The sequence below is a fragment of the Mangifera indica genome, chromosome 13 (genome assembly GCF_011075055.1).
Source record: "Mangifera indica cultivar Alphonso chromosome 13, CATAS_Mindica_2.1, whole genome shotgun sequence".
NCBI lineage: Eukaryota > Viridiplantae > Streptophyta > Magnoliopsida > Sapindales > Anacardiaceae > Mangifera > Mangifera indica.
The window spans coordinates 15,254,033-15,280,568 of NC_058149.1; the positions used below are offsets into that span (position 1 = coordinate 15,254,033).

The 26,536-nt window shown below is 36.7% G+C and overlaps 5 protein-coding genes across 9 annotated transcripts; 2 read left to right on the forward strand and 3 right to left on the reverse strand.

Moving 5' to 3' along the window:
* Nucleotides 1-648: 648 nt before the first annotated feature.
* LOC123194345 (ATP synthase subunit b', chloroplastic) lies at nt 649-1,510 on the reverse strand. Its single transcript, XM_044607525.1, has one exon. The coding sequence runs from the start codon at nt 1,400-1,402 to the stop codon at nt 740-742; it is 663 nt and encodes a 220-aa protein (XP_044463460.1). The 5' UTR covers nt 1,403-1,510; the 3' UTR covers nt 649-739.
* A 669-nt stretch (nt 1,511-2,179) lies between these two features.
* Nucleotides 2,180-4,690, reverse strand: LOC123194344. The gene is made up of 5 exons (XM_044607523.1): nt 3,945-4,690; nt 3,746-3,845; nt 3,545-3,644; nt 3,079-3,167; nt 2,180-2,794 (listed from the first exon to the last, which is right to left on the reverse strand). Exons 1-5 carry the CDS (start codon nt 4,126-4,128, stop codon nt 2,479-2,481), a joined length of 789 nt encoding a protein of 262 aa, XP_044463458.1. The 5' UTR covers nt 4,129-4,690; the 3' UTR covers nt 2,180-2,478.
* Nucleotides 4,691-4,831: 141 nt separating this feature from the next.
* On the reverse strand, nt 4,832-10,121 carry LOC123194343 (UDP-N-acetylglucosamine transporter UGNT1). Of its 2 annotated transcripts, none has more exons than XM_044607521.1 (10): nt 9,769-10,117; nt 8,480-8,556; nt 7,820-7,981; nt 7,573-7,706; nt 6,896-7,026; nt 6,741-6,785; nt 6,535-6,632; nt 6,259-6,366; nt 5,424-5,480; nt 4,832-5,335 (listed from the first exon to the last, which is right to left on the reverse strand). In XM_044607521.1, the coding sequence occupies exons 1-10, from the start codon at nt 9,926-9,928 to the stop codon at nt 5,261-5,263; spliced, it is 1,047 nt and encodes a 348-aa protein (XP_044463456.1). In that variant the 5' UTR covers nt 9,929-10,117; the 3' UTR covers nt 4,832-5,260. The 2 variants fall into 2 exon arrangements, with proteins under 2 accessions (XP_044463456.1, XP_044463457.1); XM_044607522.1 differs by having other exon boundaries at nt 5,212-5,335; nt 5,424-5,467; nt 9,769-10,121.
* Nucleotides 10,122-15,211: 5,090 nt separating this feature from the next.
* LOC123194238 (probable LRR receptor-like serine/threonine-protein kinase At1g56140) lies at nt 15,212-22,342 on the forward strand. Its single transcript, XM_044607391.1, has 23 exons — nt 15,212-15,556; nt 15,685-15,965; nt 16,041-16,131; nt 16,226-16,276; nt 17,715-17,872; nt 17,969-18,125; nt 18,209-18,280; nt 18,353-18,424; nt 18,549-18,620; nt 18,724-18,795; nt 19,256-19,327; nt 19,413-19,484; nt 19,564-19,635; nt 19,709-19,780; nt 19,877-19,948; nt 20,030-20,101; nt 20,181-20,249; nt 20,368-20,433; nt 20,503-20,547; nt 20,720-20,784; nt 21,163-21,539; nt 21,636-21,831; nt 21,922-22,342. Exons 1-23 carry the CDS (start codon nt 15,294-15,296, stop codon nt 22,104-22,106), a joined length of 2,724 nt encoding a protein of 907 aa, XP_044463326.1. The 5' UTR covers nt 15,212-15,293; the 3' UTR covers nt 22,107-22,342.
* A 1,140-nt stretch (nt 22,343-23,482) lies between these two features.
* On the forward strand, nt 23,483-26,144 carry LOC123194757 (putative clathrin assembly protein At2g25430). Of its 4 annotated transcripts, none has more exons than XM_044608145.1 (2): nt 23,483-23,817; nt 23,901-26,144. In XM_044608145.1, exon 2 carries the CDS (start codon nt 23,987-23,989, stop codon nt 25,937-25,939), a length of 1,953 nt encoding a protein of 650 aa, XP_044464080.1. In that variant the 5' UTR covers nt 23,483-23,817; nt 23,901-23,986; the 3' UTR covers nt 25,940-26,144. The 4 variants fall into 4 exon arrangements, with proteins under 4 accessions (XP_044464080.1, XP_044464079.1, XP_044464081.1 ...); XM_044608144.1 differs by having other exon boundaries at nt 23,917-26,144; XM_044608146.1 differs by having other exon boundaries at nt 23,939-26,144.
* Nucleotides 26,145-26,536: the final 392 nt, after the last annotated feature.

Sequence of the window (26,536 nt, forward strand, 5' to 3'; positions counted from 1 at the left end):
AGTATAATATTGAAAGCACAAATTTTATTTTTGTTAATTTCATGAAAAGAAACCATCAATTAACAACAGCAGCAAACCCACCACATAAATAAGAGTAACAGGTAGGGGTGTCGTGAGGGTTTAAACTGGGCCAAGTTTGAACTCAATTTTCAGTTCAAACCCTGTTCACTCAAGACAAACAACAATCCAAACTCGAGCAGCTTGGATGTTCAAGTATCAGATTTTCATGAAAAGAACCATCAATTAACAACAACAAACCCACAGCACAAATAGAATAGTAGGGATGTATTTATTCAAGCGGAGTTGAAATGGAACAAAAGTTAGTTCAAACACAACTCAAATCTAAAATGGTTAATTTAAAATCGAACTCAGTTTCAGTAGCTATAGAATAAGAAGAATACAAAATATATGAAGAATCGTGGAAGAAGAATTGTTTGAATCCAAAAGAGGATGAGGTGAACACGGCTGCTACACTAGCGTAACAAGAGGACTCAAACCGAGCCGAACAACAATTTGAACTTGAGCAGTTTGATCAAATCCACCCCTAGTAGGCTCTATATACCGCTAGAAACTATATGAAGCATATAATCAGGAAGAATAGCACCCTAAAAATAGATAACTCAGTAACAACAGAAGGAACATTAAGAGTTATAAAGGGAGTATATTATAACACTTGAATATTGTTTAATTACAGAAATCAATCAACATAGCTCAAAAGCATATATGGAAGTAATACAAATTATTTAACAGGAAGGACCTTGTTGACAATTTCTTGACTGAGTGCAGCAATTTGAGAATCAAGAGACTTTATAGTTTCTTCCTTTTGCCTCTCCAAATTAGCCAAAGCCTCCTGCAGCTCAGCCTCTACTTTCTTTCTTCCTTCAGCCAGTTTCTGTTCAACTTCCAGTTGTGTCTCCTTCTTCATCTTACTCAAAGCCGCAGATATTTCAGCTCTCGCAGCTCTCATAATGGCAGCAGCTTGTTCCTCCAACTGCTTCACCTCCTCAGAGACATCCTTGACGCTGTTAAGCTTCTCTTTAATGGCGGCGTCTCTCTCGTCCATGAAGTTTCCCAGAGGAGTGAAGTAAATTTTGTCAAGAGCGAACATGAGGAGCAAGAATTCAACCATGATGATTGGTAGAGTTAAGTTGAAATCAAAAAGAGCAGCCTTTTCCATTTCGGCGGCCAAAGAGGGAGGCGTAAAAGTTAAGGAAGAGATAGCCAGGAGAGAGAGGGGTTTGAGAGTCGAGGAAGAGAGGGAGAGGAGTTTTTTAGGGATTTGTTGAAAGAAAAGTTTGGTGAGAGAGAGTTGGGGTTGTGGGATTTGGATGAATTTGGGTCTGGAGGAAGCTGGTGAAATGAGGGGCTTGACATTGGAGGATGCCATGATCATGTTAGCCATGGCTGAATGAGTCTGGCTTTCTGTGTTTGCCTGTGATTTTTGAATGGAAGGAAGGATATGGGGAGGGATCCTTTGGGTGAATGAAGGGGTCGGGTTGGTTAGCTTATTACTTACCACAGAAAATGATGAGGTGGTTTGTGATGGGCACAGGAACAAGCAGTTGGAAACGCACGCGCGCTTCTTGTGTGTTTCTGATTCCTTTTATTTATTGGGCCAGGCTCAGTTGACAGGCCCAAAAACCTTCACCTCACGCCGGCCCTGCGCAGCAACTCCACATTAATAAACAGATAATAGGAATGAATAATAGCATTCTCTCCTCACACAATATTTTCATTAATCAATTCATGCATAAATCTGTACATACATACAAGAAGTTCTAGGATCCAAGTGGGAAATATAAGACTTGAATCTCTTGTCAAAAAGTATAAATTTCTAATGTAGGTTTATATTTTTTTACTTTTGAGCTCTCAAATTTTAACAATTAGAGTCACTATTTTGTTAGTTTTTGGTGTGTGAAAAAGTTAAGGATTTGGACATTGCAATGGTATGGGTGCAAGGTAAGGGACTTGGATCTCCTACAGATTCATATGGGTTTTTGGTGTGATAAATAAAGTATGAGATTTTAATCTTATATAGACCCACATGAGCTTATCGTGTGATAGTCCTCTGAATACCATTTGAGTTGAAGGCAATAATACCACTTAAATAATTCCATTTGAGCTGGACACGGATAATTTTTCATCTTACCAGGGAAAAAAGTTAAAATTCCCAGGTAGCTGAAGGCAATGAACATGAATCCTAAACTCACATTCAAAAAAAAGTTAACAGAATGAAACTTTTAACTGTTGTACTCGTTACAGGGATGAAGTATTGAATAATTCATCACCATGTAGCCCACTAAAACCCATGATATTAACTATTTCTGATCTGTGATCGATATTTTTTTCAAGAATACATTCTTGTGTAGCATGCAGTATGTATTTTGAGGAAGAATGCTGCTCAGGTGGAATTCTAAAGTTCACACCAAAAAAATACCAACATAGCCAAACAGTACCAATGATGCGTCTAGCCAATCACTAATGCTCTCTACTTTTGACTCTTGGGTAATTGTGGTTACCGCCGTCATGAAGTTGTATAATTTTTCTGAAACTGCAATAAGCATATCTTGACGCAAAACACTTGCCTTTCTGTCCTCCCATGCTCACCAATCTGGAGTATGAGAACCATCCCCTCACAAAATTTGCCAGTCTCGATTCATTCTGCCCAGTAAAAGTCTCATCCTTGTTGTCAAAGTGCTGGTACCTTCCGTTCTCTGTATCATCCCAATCATAGTCAACCTCGTCTTTCGATTCTTGTTCAATCGCTTTATAGCTACTTGATTGTGATGTTAATCTATCATATCCAAAAACAATGACAGATTTATGAATGAATTAGCAAGTTCAGTTACAATTTACAGATCATGGCATATATCCAATTGTTTATGATACCAACTAATTAAGAAATACGGTCTCTCAGATGTTTATCTACATTAATGAGAAAACAGGTAATGCAGTCATGATTGTGCATTACAAATTTGCTTTATCAGTGTGGTAAGATGCAGTAACTTTGCGGATTAAAATGATATTTGTTTATAATATGGAGCTGATGAAAGAGTAAAGGGTCAAGGAGAACCTTACATATTGCGTTGTTTTGATGTAGATGCCTGTTTCTTAGATTTTAGCTTTACCATATTACAGATGGCTGAGAGATGGCGGATAAAGTGAAGCTGCAGATTCCAAAACACAAACAATTAACACGGTGGGAGTTGATGCACAATAACCAAGGGATTGTAATGAGCCCATCAGCTCCATTACAAACATAGTTATCTGCACTGGTTTTCAAAATCTTAGTGGAGTTCAAATGCCATTGTTTCTTTGAAAGGTGGTTCATACACAACAAATTCATTCCAGAAAATGTGAAGATTATTCAACAATTGTTCCTTTTACTTCCCATCAATGTTTCAGGTCTTGTCAGCAGTAGATTAAGGGGAACTTTAGAAATTTTGAAGAGCCACCCAACAACTTTTAGATCAACATAAAGGCAAATAACAAGCTCTGAGACAACTATCTTGGAACAAAAACTCAAAGGAAGCCGGTGACACACCTGATCACCATCTTTAATGCCGTAATATCTTATATAGTCAGTGTCTGTTACTAACTTCTGACCTTCAAAGCATAAGCAGAAATGTCCCCAAACATGCGGCCTACATGATGTTAAACCATTAAAACGTCATAAAAAAAAAACCTCAAAATAAGGAACAATATATCAGAATTTCAATTTGTGTGAATTAATAAACATATATACCATGAAATCTTGACTGGTCCCTTTTTCGGCATGTGACTAAATACAGCCTCCACCGCCTCCTTGAGTTCTGCAATTGTAGCCGTCTTAATAACTTCAATGTCTGTCAAATTCATCATTATAACATCTCAATCAATTAACAAAAGTCGGTTTTACTTGCGGAATCCAAATAGATAATAATAAATAAATAAATAAGCAATACCGAAGCAAGAGCCGTCCAATTTGCGAACAGAAAGCTTGAGAGGCTGGTCAGGAAGTTGAGTGTAAGAAAAACTTTTCCGAGAAATTCCATGGATAAGGAAAGAGGTAATGGACAATGAAGCAGATTTACGCGGCGAGTCAACAGAGAACCTCGGAGAAAGCTCATCCATTGCAATCCTCAACATGTTGCAATCTAAGTCATGAACGTTCCTGATGCTGGCTACAAAGAAATAAGAGAGAAAATTATTCTTAGTACAAAGGAACACGCATCATCTTGAAGAAAGCAAGAATGAAGCTTCTGCCGGTGGAGATTCGGTGAATAAAGGGAGATTTGAATTTTCTGGCTAGAATGCTTTGTTTGTTCTGTGAGGAGGACAACAGACGACGGTTAAGAGCTACAGATATTTCACGCGCTTCCAACTGTATCGCCCGTAATTAAACTACTTGACAGTCTAATATACAAGGGATGATTACTATTTTAAACGTCCCTAAAATTCTGTTAAGTTTTCATATTCATTGTTATAGCATCATTTCTTTTAAAAAAATGCCTGCGTATCGATCGATACATATTGAATCATATATACCTTCTACGCTTCTACTATACCACGCTTCTACTGCACCGTATCAATTCTAATACAACCTAAAATGCATACTATTTTTCACTCATACCATTAATATTTCCCCATTGATTTTGAATAATACATTCTTGTAGAATGAATCTCAAAAACTATATTTAGATCATCATACAAAAACTGTTTGCGCTTTGATTGTACTCTTCAACATTCTTACTTCATCAAAGCCATGAATCGATGACATAAAAGATAAAGGCCTGCTCGTCCCAAACAAACTTACCTGAATCCAAGTTTTGGCAATAAATAATTTCGCATGTCTGACAAAAGCCCTCTGGAATTTGAAACTAATGCAAAAGTTTTAACACTAACAAAAAAATCACTGTAATCAAACAACAAAACCGGGCCAAACAACTGAAATATTTGAGGATTTGTACAATAACCCTTTTCAAGATTATGTGCATTTCCCTTGTTAATCTTTAAGTAGGCAAAAGAAAAACTGGGAAAATAGAGCATCATCGTTTACAATGGCATTGACTTCAAAAACATATCACCAAGGGCTACCAGAGTTTATTTCCCTCAAAAAATTTGTAATGCACTTCTCATCAGGAAAGAATCTCCTATACAGAAATTGCATTTCTTCTAGCAACCACAAATCTGCCAATCACATTTGGTGGCGAGGCTACTATACGCAGTTAATGTTGATTGTCAATATGGTTATTTTTTTTCACATGACATGGACAATTACTTACTTCCCTACAAGTTTATAGTAGGCATACAAACCAGAGCCAAGAAAACCAAGAAATTGCCCAATAACGTTCAACTGCAGCAAAACAAACCATGCTTATCAGGAACTCAGGCATTTTGAAGGATGCGGCCAGAAATGATTAGCAAATGATTAAGCCACTTACAATATCAAATGGGAGCCCACCAAAAAGTATCCAGCCGAGTCCAACTGTAAAAAGGTCCTGCAATTCATTAGGGGTTTATAAGTTGTAAAATAAATCGTGACAAACAAACAGTAAACAAGCAAGTATTTGGCATAAACCAGATGTTGTGAACCAAGCAATTAAGGAAAAGATTTTAAATTTTTACCAGCCGGGGAATGGTTTATTTAAGAGGCCATGTTGTATCCTTATTCAAGGTTTAGCTCTAAGAAACGGCCAAATATTCATCTCTGTTTCAAGGCAATTCAAAAATTTGAGTAAATTGGACCCAACAAGTCCAAATGCTCCAACACAACACTGCCCACTCCCTTTTACTCAATCATTTATGTTAAGAGACCAATAATATGACCCCTTTTATCATTGCCATTAGGTCCTTCCTTACCTTATATCACATGCGTAATCCACAGCACAAAATGACCACCTTTACTCAGTCATTCATGTTAAGAGACCAATAATATGAGCCCTCTTATCATTTCCATTTGATCCTTCCTTACCTTATGTCACATGCGTAATCCACAGCACAAAATGTTTCTAAAACCTAATAATTTAAGTTGAGCACTCAAACTTATAGAGTCAGGACAAAATAGAAAAAAATGTTAACATCAGATTAGTTCTCATCTTTTAAACATTCCAGGCTTTATTGTTAGTCTGCCATATTCTAGATTCATTCAGGAAGTTTCCAAGTTTCAAAGATTTCAAGATTAATCTATGTGCCAACTAAAAGCAGACACTGAGGAGCATCCTCATGCTTTGACTGTCATAATGCACAGGCTACATTTGCAAAAAGTGGTCAACAAACCTTCAGATTACCACAAATTGTCTGTGTGAGTGCTGAATTTAGAGTTGTGTTCAGGAATATACTGTAATTCAGGAAGAAGGCCAGTGTACAGGAGAGAAGTAGCACAATCTGCCCAGAGAGGATAAAACAAAGCATTCTTATCAGTAATATCTCCATGTGAACCTGAGTTATGGCATTATTGAGCAGAAGCAACCTGGCTTATAAAACATAGTTTTATAAGCATGAAGTTAATTTCCATATAGAAGAAACTAATTTCTATGGACAAGCAGACAGTACCAAGAAACCAGGTGAAAACAGATAAGGAAAATGTATTGTCATCTTCAAGTCACCACGAATAAGTGTCCAAAAAAACAAAAATGGTCCGCATATGACTCCTAACATGGAAAAACAATTTGATTTCGTATCAGAACTGGAACTCAGCCTACATAATTAAGAGAGAATTAAAAATTGGAAGGCATGCAAGTTATGATCCAAAAGATTACCATTGCACCACATAAGACCAAAGCTATTAAGGCCACTGGACTTCCCTGAGAAAAAAAAAATGAGAACTTTAGAAAATTATTTCCAAAAAAAGTCAGGCTAGTGAAGAGGAAATGAAAAAGAAAAATACAAAATAACAAATAAGTGTAAGTACTACCAATACGGGCTATGGTGGCAAGATATATTGCTGTGGCAATGTTTGCTAAGAAAACAACTGCATAGCCATAGAAGTCAAATGACAAATCCCGAGCTCCAGCGATGAATGCACCAAGAACTATCAACCCAACACTGATAACATCCTTAAATTTTTTTAGTTGAGTGAGGGAACTAGAAACAATGATTTCAAACTTTTTTTTTCCTTAAAAACAAATATCTCATAACTTTTTTCCTGCAAATTAAATTGCATACTGAACATGTTCTTAATAACCAGTAGTCAAACTCCCCGATTGATATACTTACATAACGACAATAATAAAATAAGACTATTAATACTAGAAAATTCTTCTATTTTCCTCCAACTACTTAACAAGAAAATATCCATCAAAGCATCTTATTATCTTATGTATGAGACAATATTACATGCTCGGTAAACCACTTAACTATCCAAAATCGTACAAGCATTTCATATGATTTTAAAGAAAATCTACATATAGTTTACACTAATACATTATGCAGTAAGTTATTCCAAGAGAACAAATCAAGGGAGTTTATTAAGTTCAATGTTTCATAAATATCCATAACTTTTATTAGAGAAATGAACTCAAAAGCAATGCACATTCTTCACTACCAGTAACCACATACTAAAAAAAGAAATGTGTAAAAAGGGCTATTTACCTCCCAACAATAGGAGGTGTGTATCTCTGCCGAGCCAGAATATATTCCACAATCATAGTAAATGCCACTGTAGTACGGCGAAGAGTGGTGTACATCGGAACATTTACCCCACGAACAGACTCAACAGTAACTACCTTCCAAGAGAAATAGGAGAATGGGCACACATCAGTTACAATGAAAAGTTTGATGTATATAAGTAACAACTAAAACTGTTCAATTTATATAACAAATATCATAAAACACATACCATGTAAAACAAATAGGTTGCTGCTAGAGGAAGGGTGCGCATCAACGTCTTAAAGGCTATAAAGTTTGAGTTACTATCAGAAGTTGGCAAAGATTCACCCATATAGAAACTAATAATCTTCCAGCGTTTCAACAGATAGAGAAACAAACAAGAACACACCATCTGCAGGAAATATATTATTTTAGTATTATACAAATTGGAAATGATCATTAATGCATATCGATACACTTCTCCCACAAATGTTTTAAGTGGGCATTAAACATGAATGTGCCATACAGTAAAGAGTGTGGCTAACTAGTGCACGCAGTATCAGTGAAAAAGCATATAATATTAATTAGTCCATGACTCTAAACCATACAACATAAATGATCTTTTGCCCAATGTGAGGTAGAGATAAAGGGGAAGGATTCAAAAATCAGACATCAGGAAAACATTAGGGGACATTCTGAAAATTTTTAAATTGTGAGCTAGGGATACTTTCAGTTTTCTAAACTCAAGATTTGCTCTGCTATAGGCTGTTCAACTCAGACATCATTGGCAAAACAATACATGTGAAACTTACCACTTCTGCAACATATCAATGATGGAGAAAACTACCGAAACTGAGCAGTTGAAAAACAATGACAAGAAGAACATAAGAACACTGCAGATGGGATCTACCTGAAGAAGGGTTATGACATTTGCAGATGGGAATCTATAAGAAGAAAGAGCTGCCTTGTTGAATAATATCAGGAGCACTGCAGGAAAATAAAAAAAGAAAAACAGAAGGCATGTAGTGTGAGAAACATAGGAACACCTAAGAAAAGGAAATGGCGTGCAAATATAACACTTGCACATATCTTCCAAACGCTTAATCTGACAAAACCTCTCCTTTACTTTCCAGGAAAAGTAATTTGCATTATATTAGCACACCAACCTTCATGAAGAATGCCACAACTTGTGAGGACCACTTGTGGAAGGGCATGATGAATGCCATGTGGACCAATTGCGTGTGAAGAGGGGTAAAGTTTGTTATGAAAAGGACATTTTAAACAATTGAGAGGGGGGGGGGGGGGGGGGGGGGGGGGGGGGTGGGAGGAATGGGGAAAGGATATTGCTTTTAGCTTTTTGGCAGCCTCTGGCTGAAAGGGAGGTCTTTGGCTCCTCAAGTTGTTGGAATTAAGCATTGTTACTTTCATTTGCTATTGTTCATAACTCTGAGTGAAAGAGTGTAATTACCAGTTCAATCTGTGAATATAAGCCAGTGGTTTTCTCTTTCTATTTCTGGAGTGTTGTTCTGTTGGGTTGTGTGTTGGATATTTGTGTGTGCTGCTGTTAGATCAATTGGGCAGAACCAGATCACTATCACATTATCAGAATTTATAAAGCAACAATACTTGCACATTGCATTTCAAACATGGAAAGAAAACAGGCCAAACACTGCAAGGTTAAGACTCAATAATCCGTATAGGCAATTCTAGCGCCAAATATATTCATAGAAAAAGATAGCAAAATTTTTATTTCATTGCCATCTCTTCAAAATGGCAGTTTCGCAACTTTGTGAGACAGATCTTATAACTTCTAAAACTAAAATTTATTATCAAAGCTCACAAGACAAACATCTAAAACATATTGCAACATGTGGTCACATAAGATAAGTATATTGCATGAAAAATAAACAGTACATCTACTTTCTCACAGAATTAAGCTTAGAAATATGAAAATTCCGGATAACTTTGTTACATATCTGAGTTGAAGTCAAAATTTAAAGGATTCTGGTCAAACTATACAGGGTCTAATTATGGTAACTTGTAGAAATGAAACAGTACAGTTTATCAATTCAGTTAAAATTTAAAAATTTCAATCTAATTTCATGCAAATTATAGAATACGCTTAATTACGAAACCTAAACAGAAGCAATAATAATAATAATTGAAAAGAATGAGGAGAATCGGTCATAAAGAAAGAACCTGCACAAGACATGTAAGATAGCGCAGCATTGGCGCCTCTTTTGGTCATGGCAGATCCATGAAAGAGTTTTTCATCGGCTTTAAGAAGTCTCTCTTTCTCTTCGTCCCTCGGAAGATCCGATACTGGCAGTACCGGATTTTTTGACGAGTTAAAGGCCATCAGAGACTCTATTTGTCTCTGGCTGAAGAATTTTAGCGTTTGTGAAATATGAATTACCAAGTCTGGTTTGGATTTTTTATTCGCATCGTCTCATCTGGGATATGAACTTCACAGGCTGTTGGCTGAGTTGCTGAGTAAGTCAACCGTCTAGCGTTTTACGCCAAAAACAAGAGGAGTTAGCGCGCCCTCAAAATGAACTCGAGGAAGGTAAACGACGTCGTTTGAAAGTTCAGTAACTTAAAAGTTGGCGTGTCAGAGCTCCTGTGCACAATACATAGTTATTCCATTTTCCTTTACTTGGAGTTGGTATTTTAGGACAGGGAATAAGACTATGTCCCACCCAACTTTTAGGTCATTTTCAAATCTATACCCATCAGGAATGAAAAATTCTTATTCTCACCTATGACCAAACTACTGTCCAAATTTTTAGTTAGGAATAGGGGTAAAATCGTCATTTTAACTATAAACTTTAAAACTTTAAAATTTCATCATTTCCCCCCTCCAAGTTTTAAAAACTAACACCTTAACCTATCCTCAAAATTTGAAAAGTTTAGATTTCACCCCTAAGGTTTGCTTCCTTCTCTGGCCACCACCGACGGTCGACGCATTCTACCGATCTCTCATCTCCGACTATAAAAGATAACAAAGGACAATCATTCGTCGTCAAGATCTGGACAATAAAGTGTCGTCCAGATCTAGAAAAACAAACGAAAGATGACGCTTCGTCGTCGCGTCTAGATGACCCGACGAGAGATGAAGCGTCATCCTTCATCATCTGGGTGGAGCGACGAAGAGAGGCCTCTTCGTCGCACGGTGGTGCAATGAAAAGATTTTTGTCTCTTCATCACATCATGCGACGAAGAGATAAAGATTTCTTCATTACACCACCATAGTCGCTCCAGGAGAAGGAGGAGGTCAGAGACGACGTCGCAAGATGAAGTTAAAGAATGTGGGTGAAACTGCTATTTTTGAAAGATATAAGGGGCAGTTGAGTTTTAAAAAATGTGAAAACCCTAGGTTTGGGGGTGAAAATATTACTTTTCAAAGTTTAAAAACTTTAAGTAAAGATAAAATGTTAGTTTCTAAAACTTGGGGGGTGGGGAGTAATAAACTTTACAACTTTTTAATATAAACAATAAAATAACTATTTTACCCCTCCCTTTAACAAAAAAAAATTAATAGAAGTTTGTCTATGAATGCAAATAAGAGTTTTTCATTTTCCGTAAGTGTAAGTTTGAGAATGATCTAAAAGTTAGGTGAAAAATAATCTTTTTCCTTTTAGGATATGATCCACGTCATAACACGTAAAAAAAAAAAATTGGAGTTGAGTTTTTTTTTTTTTACACAGATTAGTATTTGAGTCAACTCAAGGTAATATACGGATTGGGATCGTTTATTCTATAATGAATTAGTATTAGTATGTCATATCTTTAGTGTGCACAAGTCAATACATTTACTTTTAATGTGGAAAACAAATTAGAACAGTTATTCCGCCCCACTTTAATTAGAGTATTTTTAGAGTTATACTATTAAAAAAAGACAAAATATCGTGAATTAACTTTATAATTTTTTGTTAAATTTGTTAAAACTAGTTTAAAAATGTCAATGAGTCAAATTTTGAAATAGGTCTTATTCAAATCTGATCTAAATTAAATCAATCCGGTTAAGTTTATTAATGTTATTTGGCAAATAAGTTACTGATAGAAAGGAAATGATGAGTAAATATGAAATGAATTGTATGTAGAATAATTATGTGACAACAAAGGATTAGACAAGTCGGTCCCATATGACATGTGATGATGTTGTTAACTTAATAATATGCCAAAAACGTTTTACACACATAATTAACCATCTTGGCAAAAACATCTCACACGCACAAATAAAATGATTTTGCTTGTGCTTGTGCTTGTGCTTGCGCTTGTGCCTGTGCTTGCGCTTGTGCCTGTGCTTGGCAACCTCAACCTCAATGAAGGCACGCTTTTGCGGCTTGTTGCAAAAGATTAAACAAACTTATGGTAAAAGACGAAAGTAATTTGTAAATTAGATTGATCTTGAACACACAATGTCAACTTTTGAATAAAAAAAAAAAAAACAAACCTGACCCACTATTGATCCATGAAATTGAATGGTGGGTTGGGAATATTTTGCATGTGAATTACATTTTCCCACCCAAAGATAGGCGTATCATTTATACTTTTTCACCAATTGAAAATTGAAAATGAATGTATAATTTATACTTTTGTTAAGGAAAAACTTCTAACATATTCTTAGAAAGTTTAATTAAAATTGGTTAAACTTGGTTAACCAATTTTCAATTGGTTAAGTTCCAACCCTAGTTAGGCCAAACCTTAAGCGGAGGAAAAAATGTAATTCACTCTTATTTTGCAACTGGATTCCAAAGAAGCAAGCAAGCAAGCAGGCCATGAAAGAGGAGTAAAGGTGACAGCAAAGCGTGGTTTCTTCCTGATATATATGCCCAGCCCACGTGTGGGTTGTATTTGAACCCAGTAAGCAATTTCGCCGACATTTACCATCAATGTCGCAAACAATAAGATCAGATTTTGCTTTCGAAAGTGAGTGTTGAGGGAAATGGCTACTTTGAATATTTAAGTATGGGTCTCTGTCTTTCTTTCAAGAGTTTGCTTATCCTGAAAGCCAAGTAAAAGCACTTCTTTATTGCTTTGGATGCTTTCTTCTATCCCTTTCCATACGCCAGAGATAACAACACCAATGAATGCTATAGCTTCTTGATTATGCTCCGTTTAAGCTTGTTTAAACTAATGTACAATATCACTGAAAGATTGTTATATACGGCTGAACAGATTCATTAGAAAGACATCTACAAGCCGAACTTGGTAGCCTCCCACTTGCCTTGAAAACGTGTGGGACATAATCTGTTTCCATTTCTTCATCAGAATGGTTAATCATTATTACTTGTTTGCCCAAATTACGTCAAGTCTATTCTAACACGTTAAAACTTTTTTTGTTTTCAACAAAGAAAAGATAGTGGAGATTATTAAGTTGGCTTCTCTCAGCAGGTTTCATTGACTGCTTTTTTCTTGTTGAAGTTTGGTAATTACTACAACTTAATTCAATCTACCTAAGATCATTAAGTGCAATGACTATCTGTCCTGATATTCATATGGCTGACCAAGACAATAAAGCCTTCGCCATAATTCCCCTACATCCACTTGTTGAAACTTTTCACTGGCTCAAACATTGGGGTGGATTTGCTCCAAACTCATTTGAATTAGTACATAATAACATTATCACTGATGAAACAAATAATATTATCAAATAAATAAATAAATCAATCTCAAATCAAATTATCAAATTAATACTTTAATTTGCAATACACTCGTTGAAATTGCGTGGTGGATTTAATCTGAAACATTAATTCTGAAAATCCCCTTCAGATTATCAAGTCATACAACTTGTACCGAAAAAAGTCTGAGTCGAATTGATGAGTGTCAGCCAGCTAAAGGGGCAGTAAATTATGGGTGTGGTGGTATTTGTTGGGTTCCACCACACAATGGCACGAGATCTGAGGGCAGATTGATTGGACTCATCAAAGACAGTTCCGATAACTGGTTTGAAATTGTGTTCAAATCACGCCATAGCCGTGCGGGTTATGGTCTCTGTGTGCCCACATTGCCCATCACGTGGACTTCACAACACTAACTCTTCCATGTTCCAAACATGTAATGTAATGTACCAAGCAAGCCTTCCATGGAAAGGAATATAGAAAGTAGAAACCCTACTTGCATGCATTCATCTTCATTATTCTCCCTCTCTCTCTCCTATAATTGCCTTGCCCTTCAATCTCGAATCAAGCTCCGACCAAAAGAATCTGTTATATTTTAATCTTCAAGATTATTAAGACGAGTCTTTTAGTATGAGCATCATTAGAACCAAGAAGATCATATCAGGAGAATGTTTGAGTACCAACTGTTATGGAGATCACTGGAGAGTTTGCTCATTGCTTGCTTCAGTTCATGTATCATGATGTGTTTTGATGGGAGTCTGCCGACACATATTTGTTTACAAATAATAATCTGATCATGTGGCCAACACTGCATATGTATAAATAAATAATACTTACACGATGCCATACATAGTGATATGAAAAACTGGATTACAGATAATGTAAATGTTTCAACGGGGGACGATTAAAAGTACGCGTTTTGATCATCAGTGATGATGCTTTGTTTTGAGTTGTCTTACAAGAAACTATATTATGGAAAGATGCTTTGATCAAGACAGTTTAGGGTTTAAGAGAAATATGGAATGAAAGGAATCAAGCCAAAAGAAGTCGGAAATCAAAATCAATTTTACGTGATTTACTAATAATGTCTACATTTATTAACCTATTAGGTTTTCTTTACAAACAAACGCTTATTAAATTTAGGTATGGTAGCTTTGTGATGACTATGGACAATGGTGTGAAAGATATCTATTAAACATAATCAGACTTTATCTTTTAACAAAAGAGTGAGTGTTAGGGATGAAATTTATTCAAATTAGTTTAAATTAAATCTATAATTTGATTTGAATAAGTTGATTTTGAGTTACATATTTTGTTTAGTAGTTTAACTCAAAATCAACTCATTTATTCATCTATTGATGCTATTTATTTGATTGACATAATTGTTTATATTGTCAAAGACCCTTTTATGATACTATATGTGTACTAACTTAATAAAACTCAAACTTGAGTTGGGTATTATTATTATTATCCCTTTGATCCAAACTTAAGTCAACCCTACGCATATCGAATCTATAACTTGCTTTGAACAATTTGATTTTGAATTAAAACTTCAACTTGATAGTTTGACTTGAAATTAATTTATTTATCTATTTAATAATATTATTTATCTCATTAATAATATTGTTTATACTTTCAATAATCCTTTTACAATACCCTACGTACACTATCTTCAATTAACTCGATTTGAGATTAGTATTAGACTTTATTCCCAAATATCAGTTTAACTTTGTCTCAGATCGAATTCACAAACTCAGATCAAATCTACCAATAGAGAGTGGGAGTGTGAGAGGTAGATTAATGTAGGTGAGAGTGGGGACAGAGAGGGTTAAGAGTTTGGAGGTAGAGCGGGCTAAGCGGTCCTAACACGTTGGTGGTGCACCCTTTTCTCACATGTCTCTGTCACTGCTACCCTTTTTCCCGACGGACTCGACCCCAACTTCCATGCTGTCTCTAACTTCTTCTCTTGTGTCAGACAATCTTCATTTTTCTCTCTTTCTGACTTCTCATATATATACTTTACGACTCCTACCAACAACTTCATCCACTTTACGCCAATTCACTTCGTAGCTAATAACATTATTTTGATCCTTCTTTGATATGCCAATGGAACTTCAACTAGGACTTGCCCTCCCAACCTACAATCCAACCAAATCCAAGGACATCGACCACAACAAATTGGACTTCCACCAGCCTAAACATGTTGGCAAAAGCAATAAACGTAGCTTTGAAGAGGCCTTTGGTGATATCAGAGATGGTGATCTGCAGTCAGGAATGATGTCTTTACTTGTATGGAGTGGTCAGCCTAACGAGGAAGATGATCAGAAGGGACAGAAGAACATAACTTCTTCTCCCATCAACCAGTGAGTTTGAAATTTGAATCCATCAATTAATATATGTATAGTAAAGTTTGTAAAGATTTTGAATCCATGCAAATCCCACTGCTGTGAGCTCCTAATTAAGCTGTTACAATTTAACTTCATGCAAGCAGGAATGAACAAATGGAAAAAGTGGTTGTTGGGTGGCCACCCATCCAGTCGTGGAGGAGGAAATTGCTTCACCGGCAGCAGCAACAGGCCCGTCAAGTTATTAGAGTCATGAATCACAATCGGATGGCTGATATTAATAATGAGAAAGAAAATGGTGCATCATCAAATTCAATGTTTGTGAAGGTAGAGATGGAAGGTGCAGCGATAGCAAGGAAAATTGATCTTAAACGTTATCACTCTTTTTATACTCTGAAACACTCCTTGATTGCCATGTTTTCTAAATGTAAGTTCTTGCTGCAACATAAATTAATTTACTAATGATCTTTCGATTTCCAACTAATTGTGTAAATCTATACAGACGAAAAATGTAACAAACCTGGTGTAAGATATAGACTGACCTACCAAGACAAAGAAGGAGATTGGCTGCTTGCAGGAGGTGTTCCCTGGCAGTAAGAGTGTATACATATATATATATTCATTCACAATCTTGTATTCATATATGCCCTGGAATATATAAGTGAACTTCAGGAGTATAATTTGCAGGACCTTCATTAAGTCAGTACAGCGGCTGAAGATAGTAAAGAGAGGAGATTGAAAGCAGTCGAAGTGTGGAGTAGAGCATAGCCATAGCCTAGAGCTACACAGAACACTACTGGAGCATATAGATTGTCGAGTCAAAATCATCGTTTGTTTGTATTGAATTTCAGTGATTATGTCTAGTTATTTTGTAAGTTAATCTTCCTCATTAAGTGCCAGTTTTTATGTAATGTAAGAAATAAGACTGTTGAAATGAGCTATAAGTTTCGCAAACATCTCTGTTAATAATATCTTTATAGTTAAGAAGAGTGATACTTAATGTTATAATAATGGGGGATTAATTTAATAATACTAACGGTTCAGATCTGATGCCGGGGTGAATTTTATTTTATATCCATGTGATGAAAGTGGAACCAATTTAGGCCATTTTTCATCTTTTCCCGGCGACTTTTCATTAACAATGACAATTCATTCACTTTTTGCAATAATTATTTTTATTTATTTTTTATACCAGGCGATTGTTTTTATATTTTTTCTTAAAAGACTTGTTTGGTAACTCATCAAACAAACAAGTTTAAGTTGAATAATTTGGATTCGAATAAGTCTTTGTTAGGACGTAACTCAATTTGATGATAAACGTGTGTGACTCGATTGCTTTGTACGTATAGTCTTATTCATTAACTAATTGGAGCTCTTTAGAGCAAGCAGTCCGGTCAGCTGGAAAATTGAGCAGGTCTGATGTTTACCCATTCTTTACTTAAATCACAAACAAAATGTAATTACATTGTTGGATGATTTCGTTCGAGGGTAACTATCAGGATTGTTTTTTCTAATAATTACAAATCTATCATATGCCTGATAATATGTAATTTTATAATAAAAATGACGAAATGGACGGCTAATTATTCAGTTGTATATATGATCCTTTTGTAATCATCCTATTAGCTTTTACCGCTTTGGTCAACTGAGATGCCATGCGCAGATCAACCTCCTTCAGTACAAGATGAAAGAGCCCGCACAAAAGGTCCTTGTTATTACAAACGTCATGGATACTGAAAAACAGTTACTTTACCTTGGAATGGCTTTTCGCGCCCAGAGAAATAAAACTAATGGTTAAAGGCATAAAATCTTAGAGTTAACGAATTCAGGTTCATATTCTCGCAAGTAACGTTCTCGTATTGAAGTGAAAGACCTTGACAATGGGTGATTGACAACGGATGACTGGGCTAGTCTCCCAGGTTAACTACCTTGATACTGTTGACTCCTTATCAAACAGAAGATATACTTCACACTCCACATTCCAAACAGATCAGACTGACTCACCTTATTTCCTATAAAGTCAAGAAAACACTCCTTGGATAATCTTATTTTACAAATAAAGTTTTATCTTTTCGCTTTGTTTTGTTGCTGCTCTTACATAAGCAGCGAATCTACATAAACTGACAACCTCAAAAACTCTTTTCGTTTTTTTGTTTTTGGGTTCGTTTTAATTTGACCTGCATATATTTCTACCCGGCCAAGCTCGACCCTCACTCTCTGTGTCTGTGTTTTTGTTTTGCTGCATGTGCAAAATGGGATTCTTGAGCTTTTCTTTGCTTGTTGTATGGATGTTTCAGCTTGTTTCTGCACAAACAATCACTGATCCTGCTGAAGGTCTTTGCCTCTCTAATTCTTTTGTAGAGTTGTTAAATTTCAATGGTAGTGTAGAATTCTACCAGTCTTTGTTTCTCATTAACTTTTGTTCTCCAGTGGCTGCCCTCAACAGGATGATAGATTACTGGAACTTAAGAACCAAACTGAATCTGACAGTTGACCCATGTACAGAAAATGCTCCATGGGCATCAGAGGATGCTAATCCACGTGTTAGATGTGACTGCACAGCCAATCCCTGTCATGTCACCCACCTGTTAGTTCAATTTATCATCTTCATTACCAAATTTTAGCACTGGTATGACAGTCTAAGCTTAATTTATGTATTCCATGTTTCAGAAAGATTTATGCTTTGGACATTTTTGGAGAGATACCAAGTGACCTGTTCCTACTAAGGAAGTTAATGGACCTGTAAGATTCTGAATTCTTCAAACAGAAATTGAATTTAAGTCCAGTTTTGAGGATGACGATTTTGTGATGCAGGAATCTTGGTCAAAATGTGTTGAATGGACCCATCCCTGCTGAAATTGGAGAGTTATCAGAAATGCAGTACCTGTAACTCTCAGCGAGTTTTCTAATATCCCATAATTCAACAGCTTTTGAAAACATTTCAATTTTTTTTTTATCTTTATTAAGATCTGTTAACAATTGTTTTCTTTATCTTTGAATAACTCAACAGTAGCTTGGGCATAAACAACCTCACAGGTCAAGTGCCCCCAGAAATTGGCAATCTCACCAAACTGATTAGCCTGTTAAGTTCTTATCTTCAAGATTTTGAATATTCTGCTTTTTCATTTGTAAATTTAACATAATCATCTAATACTAGTCATTTCTCTGGTTTCTCTATATTGCAGAAGTTTTAGTTCAAATAATTTCTTTGGTCCATTGCCCAAGGAGCTCGGAAATTTGACGTCCTTACAGCAATTGTAAGTTAATCTAAAATTCATAATTTTTTGGTTGATATTAGAATTTTAAACCAGCATGTCTCCGGTTTAAAAATTCCTGATTGCTAGGGGGTTTTGTTGGACTACTACTTCGTATATAAGGTTTTATATTGATCTCTATGGGATCCTACTGCCTGGTCAGTGGGCAAAGACCAGATGAGCGGGCGAGGGTGCAATAGGCAGCACCCAAAGCGTAGGAGCGGTTTGAGTTCTTAGAGATCATAATTATAATATGTTAACGTATTATTCTCTTGTAGGATTGGTATAACTATTCATCAATAATAATATTAACTTCATCAGATATAACCTATTTTTGGGTGAATTAGGATAATCCCCTATGTTCTTTTTAAGTTTCAAGTCTCTGGCTTGCTCGCTTTAATTTTCCATTTGGAGAAATAAATAAATAAAACTAATTTTTTTTCCTAATTTGATTATCTTTCAGGTACATTGACAGCAGTGGAGTGAGTGGACCAATCCCAGAAGAATTTGCTAATTTGAAGTCCCTACAAATCCTGTACAAAACTGAACAATCTTTTTGAAACCGTTTGGTTATTGAAGTCAGTTGCCTTATTTTTGGATTCTATTTTTCCTTTTTTCAGATGGGCATCAGATAATCTGTTCACTGGAAAGCTTCCAGAATTTTTTGGGACTTTTACAGAACTCATAGACCTGTAAGCACGATTTTGCTGAATTAAAATCCTATGCTTCAAAGTTCGCAGGTATTTGATTGATGCTCTTGGCAATTCACAGGCGACTTCTAGGAACATTACTTGAAGGTCCAATTCCAAGCAGCTTTTCTGCTCTCACAAAACTGACTGACCTGTAAGGTCCTTAATTTTTAGAGGACATATTCAAATGAATTATCTGTGTCATTTGAGGCACCCTTTTTTCCCAGGAGAATTGGTGATCTCAATGGTGAAGATTCTACTCTTGACTTTCTAGAAAATCAAAACAGTTTGTCTATCCTGTAAGATTTTTCTTGGTTTCATAATTTCATTTCAGACTTTTCAGTTTCTATTTGGTTATGAATCCTCAAGTCAGTCTCATAGATTTTTCTGCACAGCTCTTTGAGAAATTGTCGAGTTTCAGGTCAAATTCCTGAACGACTTGCCAAATTTGCTAACTTGATGCTACTGTAAGTCATCTTGACGACAAAGTCAGCAGACACATTCATAATTTTGTTAACTTTTTTCTTTGGGATATATGACTATGGCAGGGACCTGAGCTTCAATAAGTTACAGGGTCAAATACCCAACTCATTTCAAGATTTTGCTTCTTTAGAGTACATGTAAGCACTTCTGTTTTAGTAGTCATTTGCATTTCCATTTTGCCTTAATTGAAACAAATTGTTGGTTATGATGTATCAGGTATCTTGGAAACAACTACTTGAGTGGAGAGCTACCGGAGAAAATCATAAGTTCAAAGCTCATTGCATTGTAAGTGCTACCTAACTCGGATTCAGTCCCTTTTGCTCCTTATAGTTCATGTTTTATTAGGTTTATCTTTGTCTCTGGGACTTCAAATCCAAAAAATTCTTTAATATTTCTTTTTCAGAGATGTCTCATACAATCCCCTTTCCGGAAATTTGCAACGTTATTCTGGCAAAGTAGGATTATCAGTGTAAGTTATACTTACATTGATTGCTACTAACTTTCCTAGCTAGATATGACATCTCTGTTTCTTTTTCAGGAATGTTGTGGGAACTTCTGTCAATGCAAAAAGTTTGCAAGATGGGTAAGGTTCTACTTGACTCAGCTTCAGTCCTTTTTGTAGCTTTTCAGTTGTATATGTCAATGAAATCAAGAAAAAAAAGGTTTTTTAACTAAAGCACTAGTCTCTCTTCTATGATTCTTGAGTGTTGGACATACTTTAATTTTCTGCAACCACTTCACATTGAGGATTACAGGAAAGCTTTTCGGTTGTTGCAGTGCCTCAATGGCGATACCAAGTGCAGCAACAAAGTTTCTTCATGTAAGTACAGCCGTCTAACCTTTTCTGCATTAAAAAGTTCTTTGAATTTCCTTTCATTCTTATATTGAACTGAAAACAAAGTAGTTTATCAAACACCCTAGCAAATTTTACATCAACAAAATACAGGAGAAATGTTAAGTATATTTGCTTAGGAATGATATGGGAATACTGGATAAATAGCTTGTGAGCCATCATATTGGACCAAGATATTACAATTAAGTCATAGTTTGATGGACTTCCACATGGGTCACTTGAGATTGTTTACTTTTAATGATATCTTTTATGACTGAACTAGATAGCATCTAAACTATGACTCCACAACATATTTGGTGTCTTGGGTTATTTTATGACTCCACGACATTTGTATATTCATTTCAGCTTCATTTTCAGTCAAGTCTGGAGGCAGAGAACTAACATCAACATCTGGCATTGAATTTGATAATGATTCTGAGAAGCTGGAAGCTGCATCATTTTACACAAGCTCTGATTACAACTGGGCAGTAAGCAACACTGGGAACTTCATCTCAAACCCAAATGGACCCCAATATATAGCAACAACAGAGTCTCAAATCACAGCAACTTTAGATTCTGAGCTGTATAAGACAGCAAGGATATCGCCAAGCTCACTGAGATACTATGGCCTTGGTTTGAAGAATGGGAAATACAGTGTTGACCTTCATTTTGCAGAAATAGTGATGGAAGATTTGAAGTCTTGGAAAGGTCTAGGACGACGCTTATTTGATGTTTACATTCAGGTATGCTAGAAAAATCCTGCTGGAAAATTCAGAACTCTGCGAATTTTAATGTTGAGTAGTGTCTACTTACTAATTCACATGAAATGATTAATCCAGGGAGAGAGAGTTCTCCAAGACTTCAACATTCAAAAGGAAGCAGGGGGATCCAAGAGAGCCTTGATAAAAACATTCGAGACAAATGTGACTAACACAATCATGGAAATCCATTTCTTCTGGGCAGGGAAAGGGACTTGTTGCATTCCATTTCAAGGCACATATGGACCTTTGGTATCAGGAATCCATGTTTCACAAGGTTGATAAAAAATTTTCTCCAATTTTTTTTGCCTGTCAACTTTAACTGTATCTGATCATTGTTAATTCCACCATCACACTTTTCTTTTAGTCTCTACTGGTGTTGGAGATTCGGAAAGTGGCAAACAACAGACAGGAAGACTAGCTGGAATAGTAGTCGGATGCGTAGGCGGGGTCATGATAATCTCTTCCATTTTCTACCTGTGGTGGACAAAGGAGTCTTCAGGACACAAGAAAGTTTTCAGAGACTCACCAAAGCATAATTTGGTGAGTTGAAGAAGCCAAAATTTGATGCTGTAACAAATAATCCCATTCACCCAATAATATGAAATGCTTGGAATCCCTCATCCTTGATCCATGTAAGTTGTATAATAATCTATCAAGTTGGACAGTGGTCCTGGTGAGATTGTTGTCTGTTTTCTTGTATTTTCTATTGTGTGTTGTGCCAGTAAACATGGAATCATCTATGCTTTTTTTTTTTACCATATTGAATCATGAACAAAGTTTTTTTAGTGAAAAGCTCACAAAAGTCGGTTTAAAAGTTATCAATGAACAGAGAGAGAGTCGTTAATTCTAAGTATGAGCAGAATATTCAAGTATGAACAGAATACTAATTTGAATATTAGTTTTAGGGAATTGACAATATAAAAAATAGATATATCTTCCTATGTTATTTTTTCTTAGACACTGAATTTAATGTTGTATTGTGTTGTGGGATAATTTAGAACATATAAATTGAAACAAAGAATAATTAAGCAAGAATGTCTTTGTAACTTCTCTTTTACACCTTGCATGCTTTGTGTTTGCTAGTTCCATAGCATAGGCAAAGAATAGATTCATAAACATAAACCTTAGAGTAGAGAATTCATAATAAATAGTTAAAGAGATAATATCAATACCCTTTTAAGGCTCAGTTAGAGCATTCCGATCACGGTGCGACTCGAACCTACAATCTCCCGCCTTATCCATTGGGCCACGCCATCCTAGCAACTTAGCGGGCTATATGATACCCTATCACAAGTATTTATTCAATTAAAAATAAAAAATTATGATGTTACCGACAAAATTTTAAAAAGAGTTATCAAATAAATAAACATATCAAACTTTAAATTAAAGTCCCTGAATTAAAACTTTACCTTATTTGAATCAAACATTAATCCTTCATGATAATCTCACATCAATTTCGCTGAGAATGATGAATTGACAATAATAAACCCAAAAAACTAATCCATTCCCAGTGAAAAGTAAATAAATGGTAAGTGTAAATGTACGTATAATAATCAAGTATGATTACTAAATCGACAAGTCTTACATGTAATTCTACATCTACTTCTACGCAAGTCTATCTACAAAATTAACTCACACACTTGACTTTTTCAATCTCACTCACTTTACCGTACAATCCATTTAAGTATGGGACCCATCCCTCAAACTACTGGATCAATCTCCACGTGTCAACTCATTTCATCCAATCTCGCAGTAACTCCTTCCTTCAGAAAGTCTCTATCACCCTAAACCGTACGCGTGGTAGTACTGAAAAGTATACAACCCAATATCCACGCGCACCGTATTAAAACTCGCTTCTCTCTTGCCTTTTGCATTGGTTGATAGATATTTCATGTACACAAATAACATACAATATACAGCGCCCGACACTTCCGGTAAAATAGCTGCCCCTGCCCCTGCCCCTGCCCCTCACTAAATCATCACTAGATCAGATCGACGGTCCACGTCGGCGGACCTAACTCACTATTCAAATTCACTTTTATTTTTTAATCTCGTTTACCTTCTCTCCACTCTTGCCTAATTCAGCGCCCAACTCCGCTATAGAGAGAGTCTGACGCAGCCAAACGACGCCGGTTTGTCGTCTCTCCGCTACTCCTTCAAGGTTCTTCAAAATCTGTGCCGTTTTCGTTTTGTCCGAGAGAAGTTGACGGATCCGACGACCTTTTTTAGCTCACTGCAGCATCTTCTCCCAGATCTGACGGTAAATTCAAATTCCTACTATTTATAGATATCAGCTAGTAATGTTGATTAATTAATTAATTGTAACCGTTAAAACGAATTCAGTTGTCTTGATAACTAGATCATTTTCTATCGATTTCAAGCAACTCAGTGAAAAAGAAAAAGGTGTGAGACTTCAATCAACGGTAGAGATGGCGCCGAGCACGATTCGGAAAGCGATCGGGGCCGTTAAAGATCAAACTAGCATTGGAATAGCTAAGGTAGCGAGCAACATGGCTCCAGACCTCGAAGTTGCTATAGTGAAAGCCACGAGCCACGACGACGATCCGGCCGACGAGAAATACATTCGCGAGATCCTCAACTTAACCTCATACTCGCGTGGCTATGTTCACGCTTGTGTATCGGCCGTCTCAAAGCGTCTGGGCAAGACACGTGACTGGATTGTGGCACTAAAGGCTCTCACGCTTGTACACCGGCTATTAAACGACGGGGATCCGATATTTCAAGAGGAAATCTTGTACGCAACTAGAAGAGGAGCAAGGCTCTTGAACATGTCGGATTTTAGAGATGAAGCTCATTCGAGCTCGTGGGACCACTCAGCTTTTGTCAGAACTTATGCCATGTATTTGGATCAAAGACTTGAACTTGTTCTGTTTGATAGAAAGGGCGGTTCCAATTCTGTTTCGGGTTCAGGTAGTCATCATTATGGATTTGGATCTAGATATGGGGATGATTTTCGGTCTCCCCCTCCGAGACCTAACGAGTATGATTATGGAGACTTTAGAGGTGATAGTGGTTATGGCAATTATGGAATGACGAGGAGATCAAGATCATATGGAGATATGAGTGAGGCCACTGGACGGGAAGAGAAATCAGCAGTGGTGACTCCATTGAGAGAAATGAAGCCAGAGAGGATATTTGGAAAAATGGGGCATTTGCAGAGACTGTTGGATCGGTTCCTGTCATGCAGGCCCACAGGTCTAGCTAAGAATAATAGGATGGTTTTGATTGCTTTGTATCCGATGGTGAAAGAGAGTTTTCAGATTTATGCAGACATATGTGAAGTTTTGGCTGTGTTGCTTGATAAGTTTTTTGATATGGAGTATACAGACTGTGTTAAGGCCTTTGATGCATATGCACGTGCAGCAAAGCAGATTGATGAGCTGGTTGCTTTTTATAATTGGTGCAAGGATACTGGTGTGGCGAGATCCTCTGAGTATCCTGATGTTCAGAGGATTACCAGCAAGTTATTAGAGACTTTGGAAGAGTTTGTGAGGGATAGAGCCAAGAGGCCCAAGAGTCCAGAGAGGAAAGAATTGGAGGCTCCTCCACAGGAGGAACCAGTACCAGACATGAATGAGATAAAGGCATTGCCTCCTCCAGAGAATTACACTCCTCCACCACCACCTGAACCCGAGCCTAAACCTGAACCTGAACCTCAGAAACCACAAGTGACGGAAGATTTGGTGAATTTGAGGGATGATACAGTTACAGCAGATGATCAGGGGAATAAGTTGGCCTTGGCTTTTTTTAATGGGCCTGCGGCTAATGGTAATGGATCATGGGAAGCATTTCCATCAAATGGGGAGCAGGTTACCTCAGCTTGGCAAACCCCAGCCGCTGAACCTGGTAAGGCAGATTGGGAATTGGCATTGGTTGAGTCTGCCAGCAATTTGTCAAGACAGAAAGCAGCATTGGGTGGTGGGTTTGACCCATTGTTGTTGAATGGCATGTATGATCAGGGAATGGTGAGGCAACACGTGAGCACAACTCAATTGAGTGGTGGAAGTGCAAGTAGTGTTGCATTGCCAGGGCCAGGGAAAACTGCAACACCAGTATTGGCTCTCCCGGCTCCTGATGGAACAGTTCAGACAGTTAATGAGGACCCATTTGCCGCATCATTGAGCATTCCACCTCCTTCTTATGTGCAAATGTCTGATATGGAGAAGAAACAGCAGTTGGTAGTTCAAGAGCAGTTGGTATGGCAGCAGTATGCAAGGGATGGAATGCGAGGTGAAGCTAGTTTAGCCAAGCTCACTGGTACTGGATCCTACAATGCAGGTCCTATGCCTGTGATCCCTTATGGAATGCCACCAGTAAACGGGATGGGACCACCAGCAGGGTATTACTATACTCCTTACTGATTTTTACCACATATATTAGAGACTATATTCCCCTTGTCTGTCATTATGTTTTTACTTCTGTGATTTCTTTTCTTATGTGATATGATATGACTCTTTCATTTTGTGCACAAAACTGGGGTAAGGGGGAGAGATGGGATCAGTTTGTAATCCATTGTGATATCTTTCTGTGCTTTTGTAATATTAGAATTTGTTGGCAACTTGTTAATTATCTTGTGTTGGGAGGAAACTAATTCATTCATAGCATAAAATTAGGTCCACTGTGGAAGGTTATGCCTTCTGAAAAATTAGGTCCTGAGTAGCTGTTAGATGGTGTAATTCATGCCCCTTTGCTGGCCCCTCCATTATTCAGTGAGGAGGTGGTTTTTTTTTTTTTTTCAAATTGGTTTTTATTAAAATATTATGCATCTCAATAATCTACTCATGTTAGTGATGGGCATGACCGGGCACATCGATTTTAAAATTTAAAGGAATTTTTTGTTTGATTTGGTGTCTTTGTCCATTTTAGTCTAAATTGGACTGATATTAGCGAGACTGTCTTCATTTCAATTGAATAATTTGTTCTTCTAGACAGAAATATATCCAGGTCAATTCAGAATT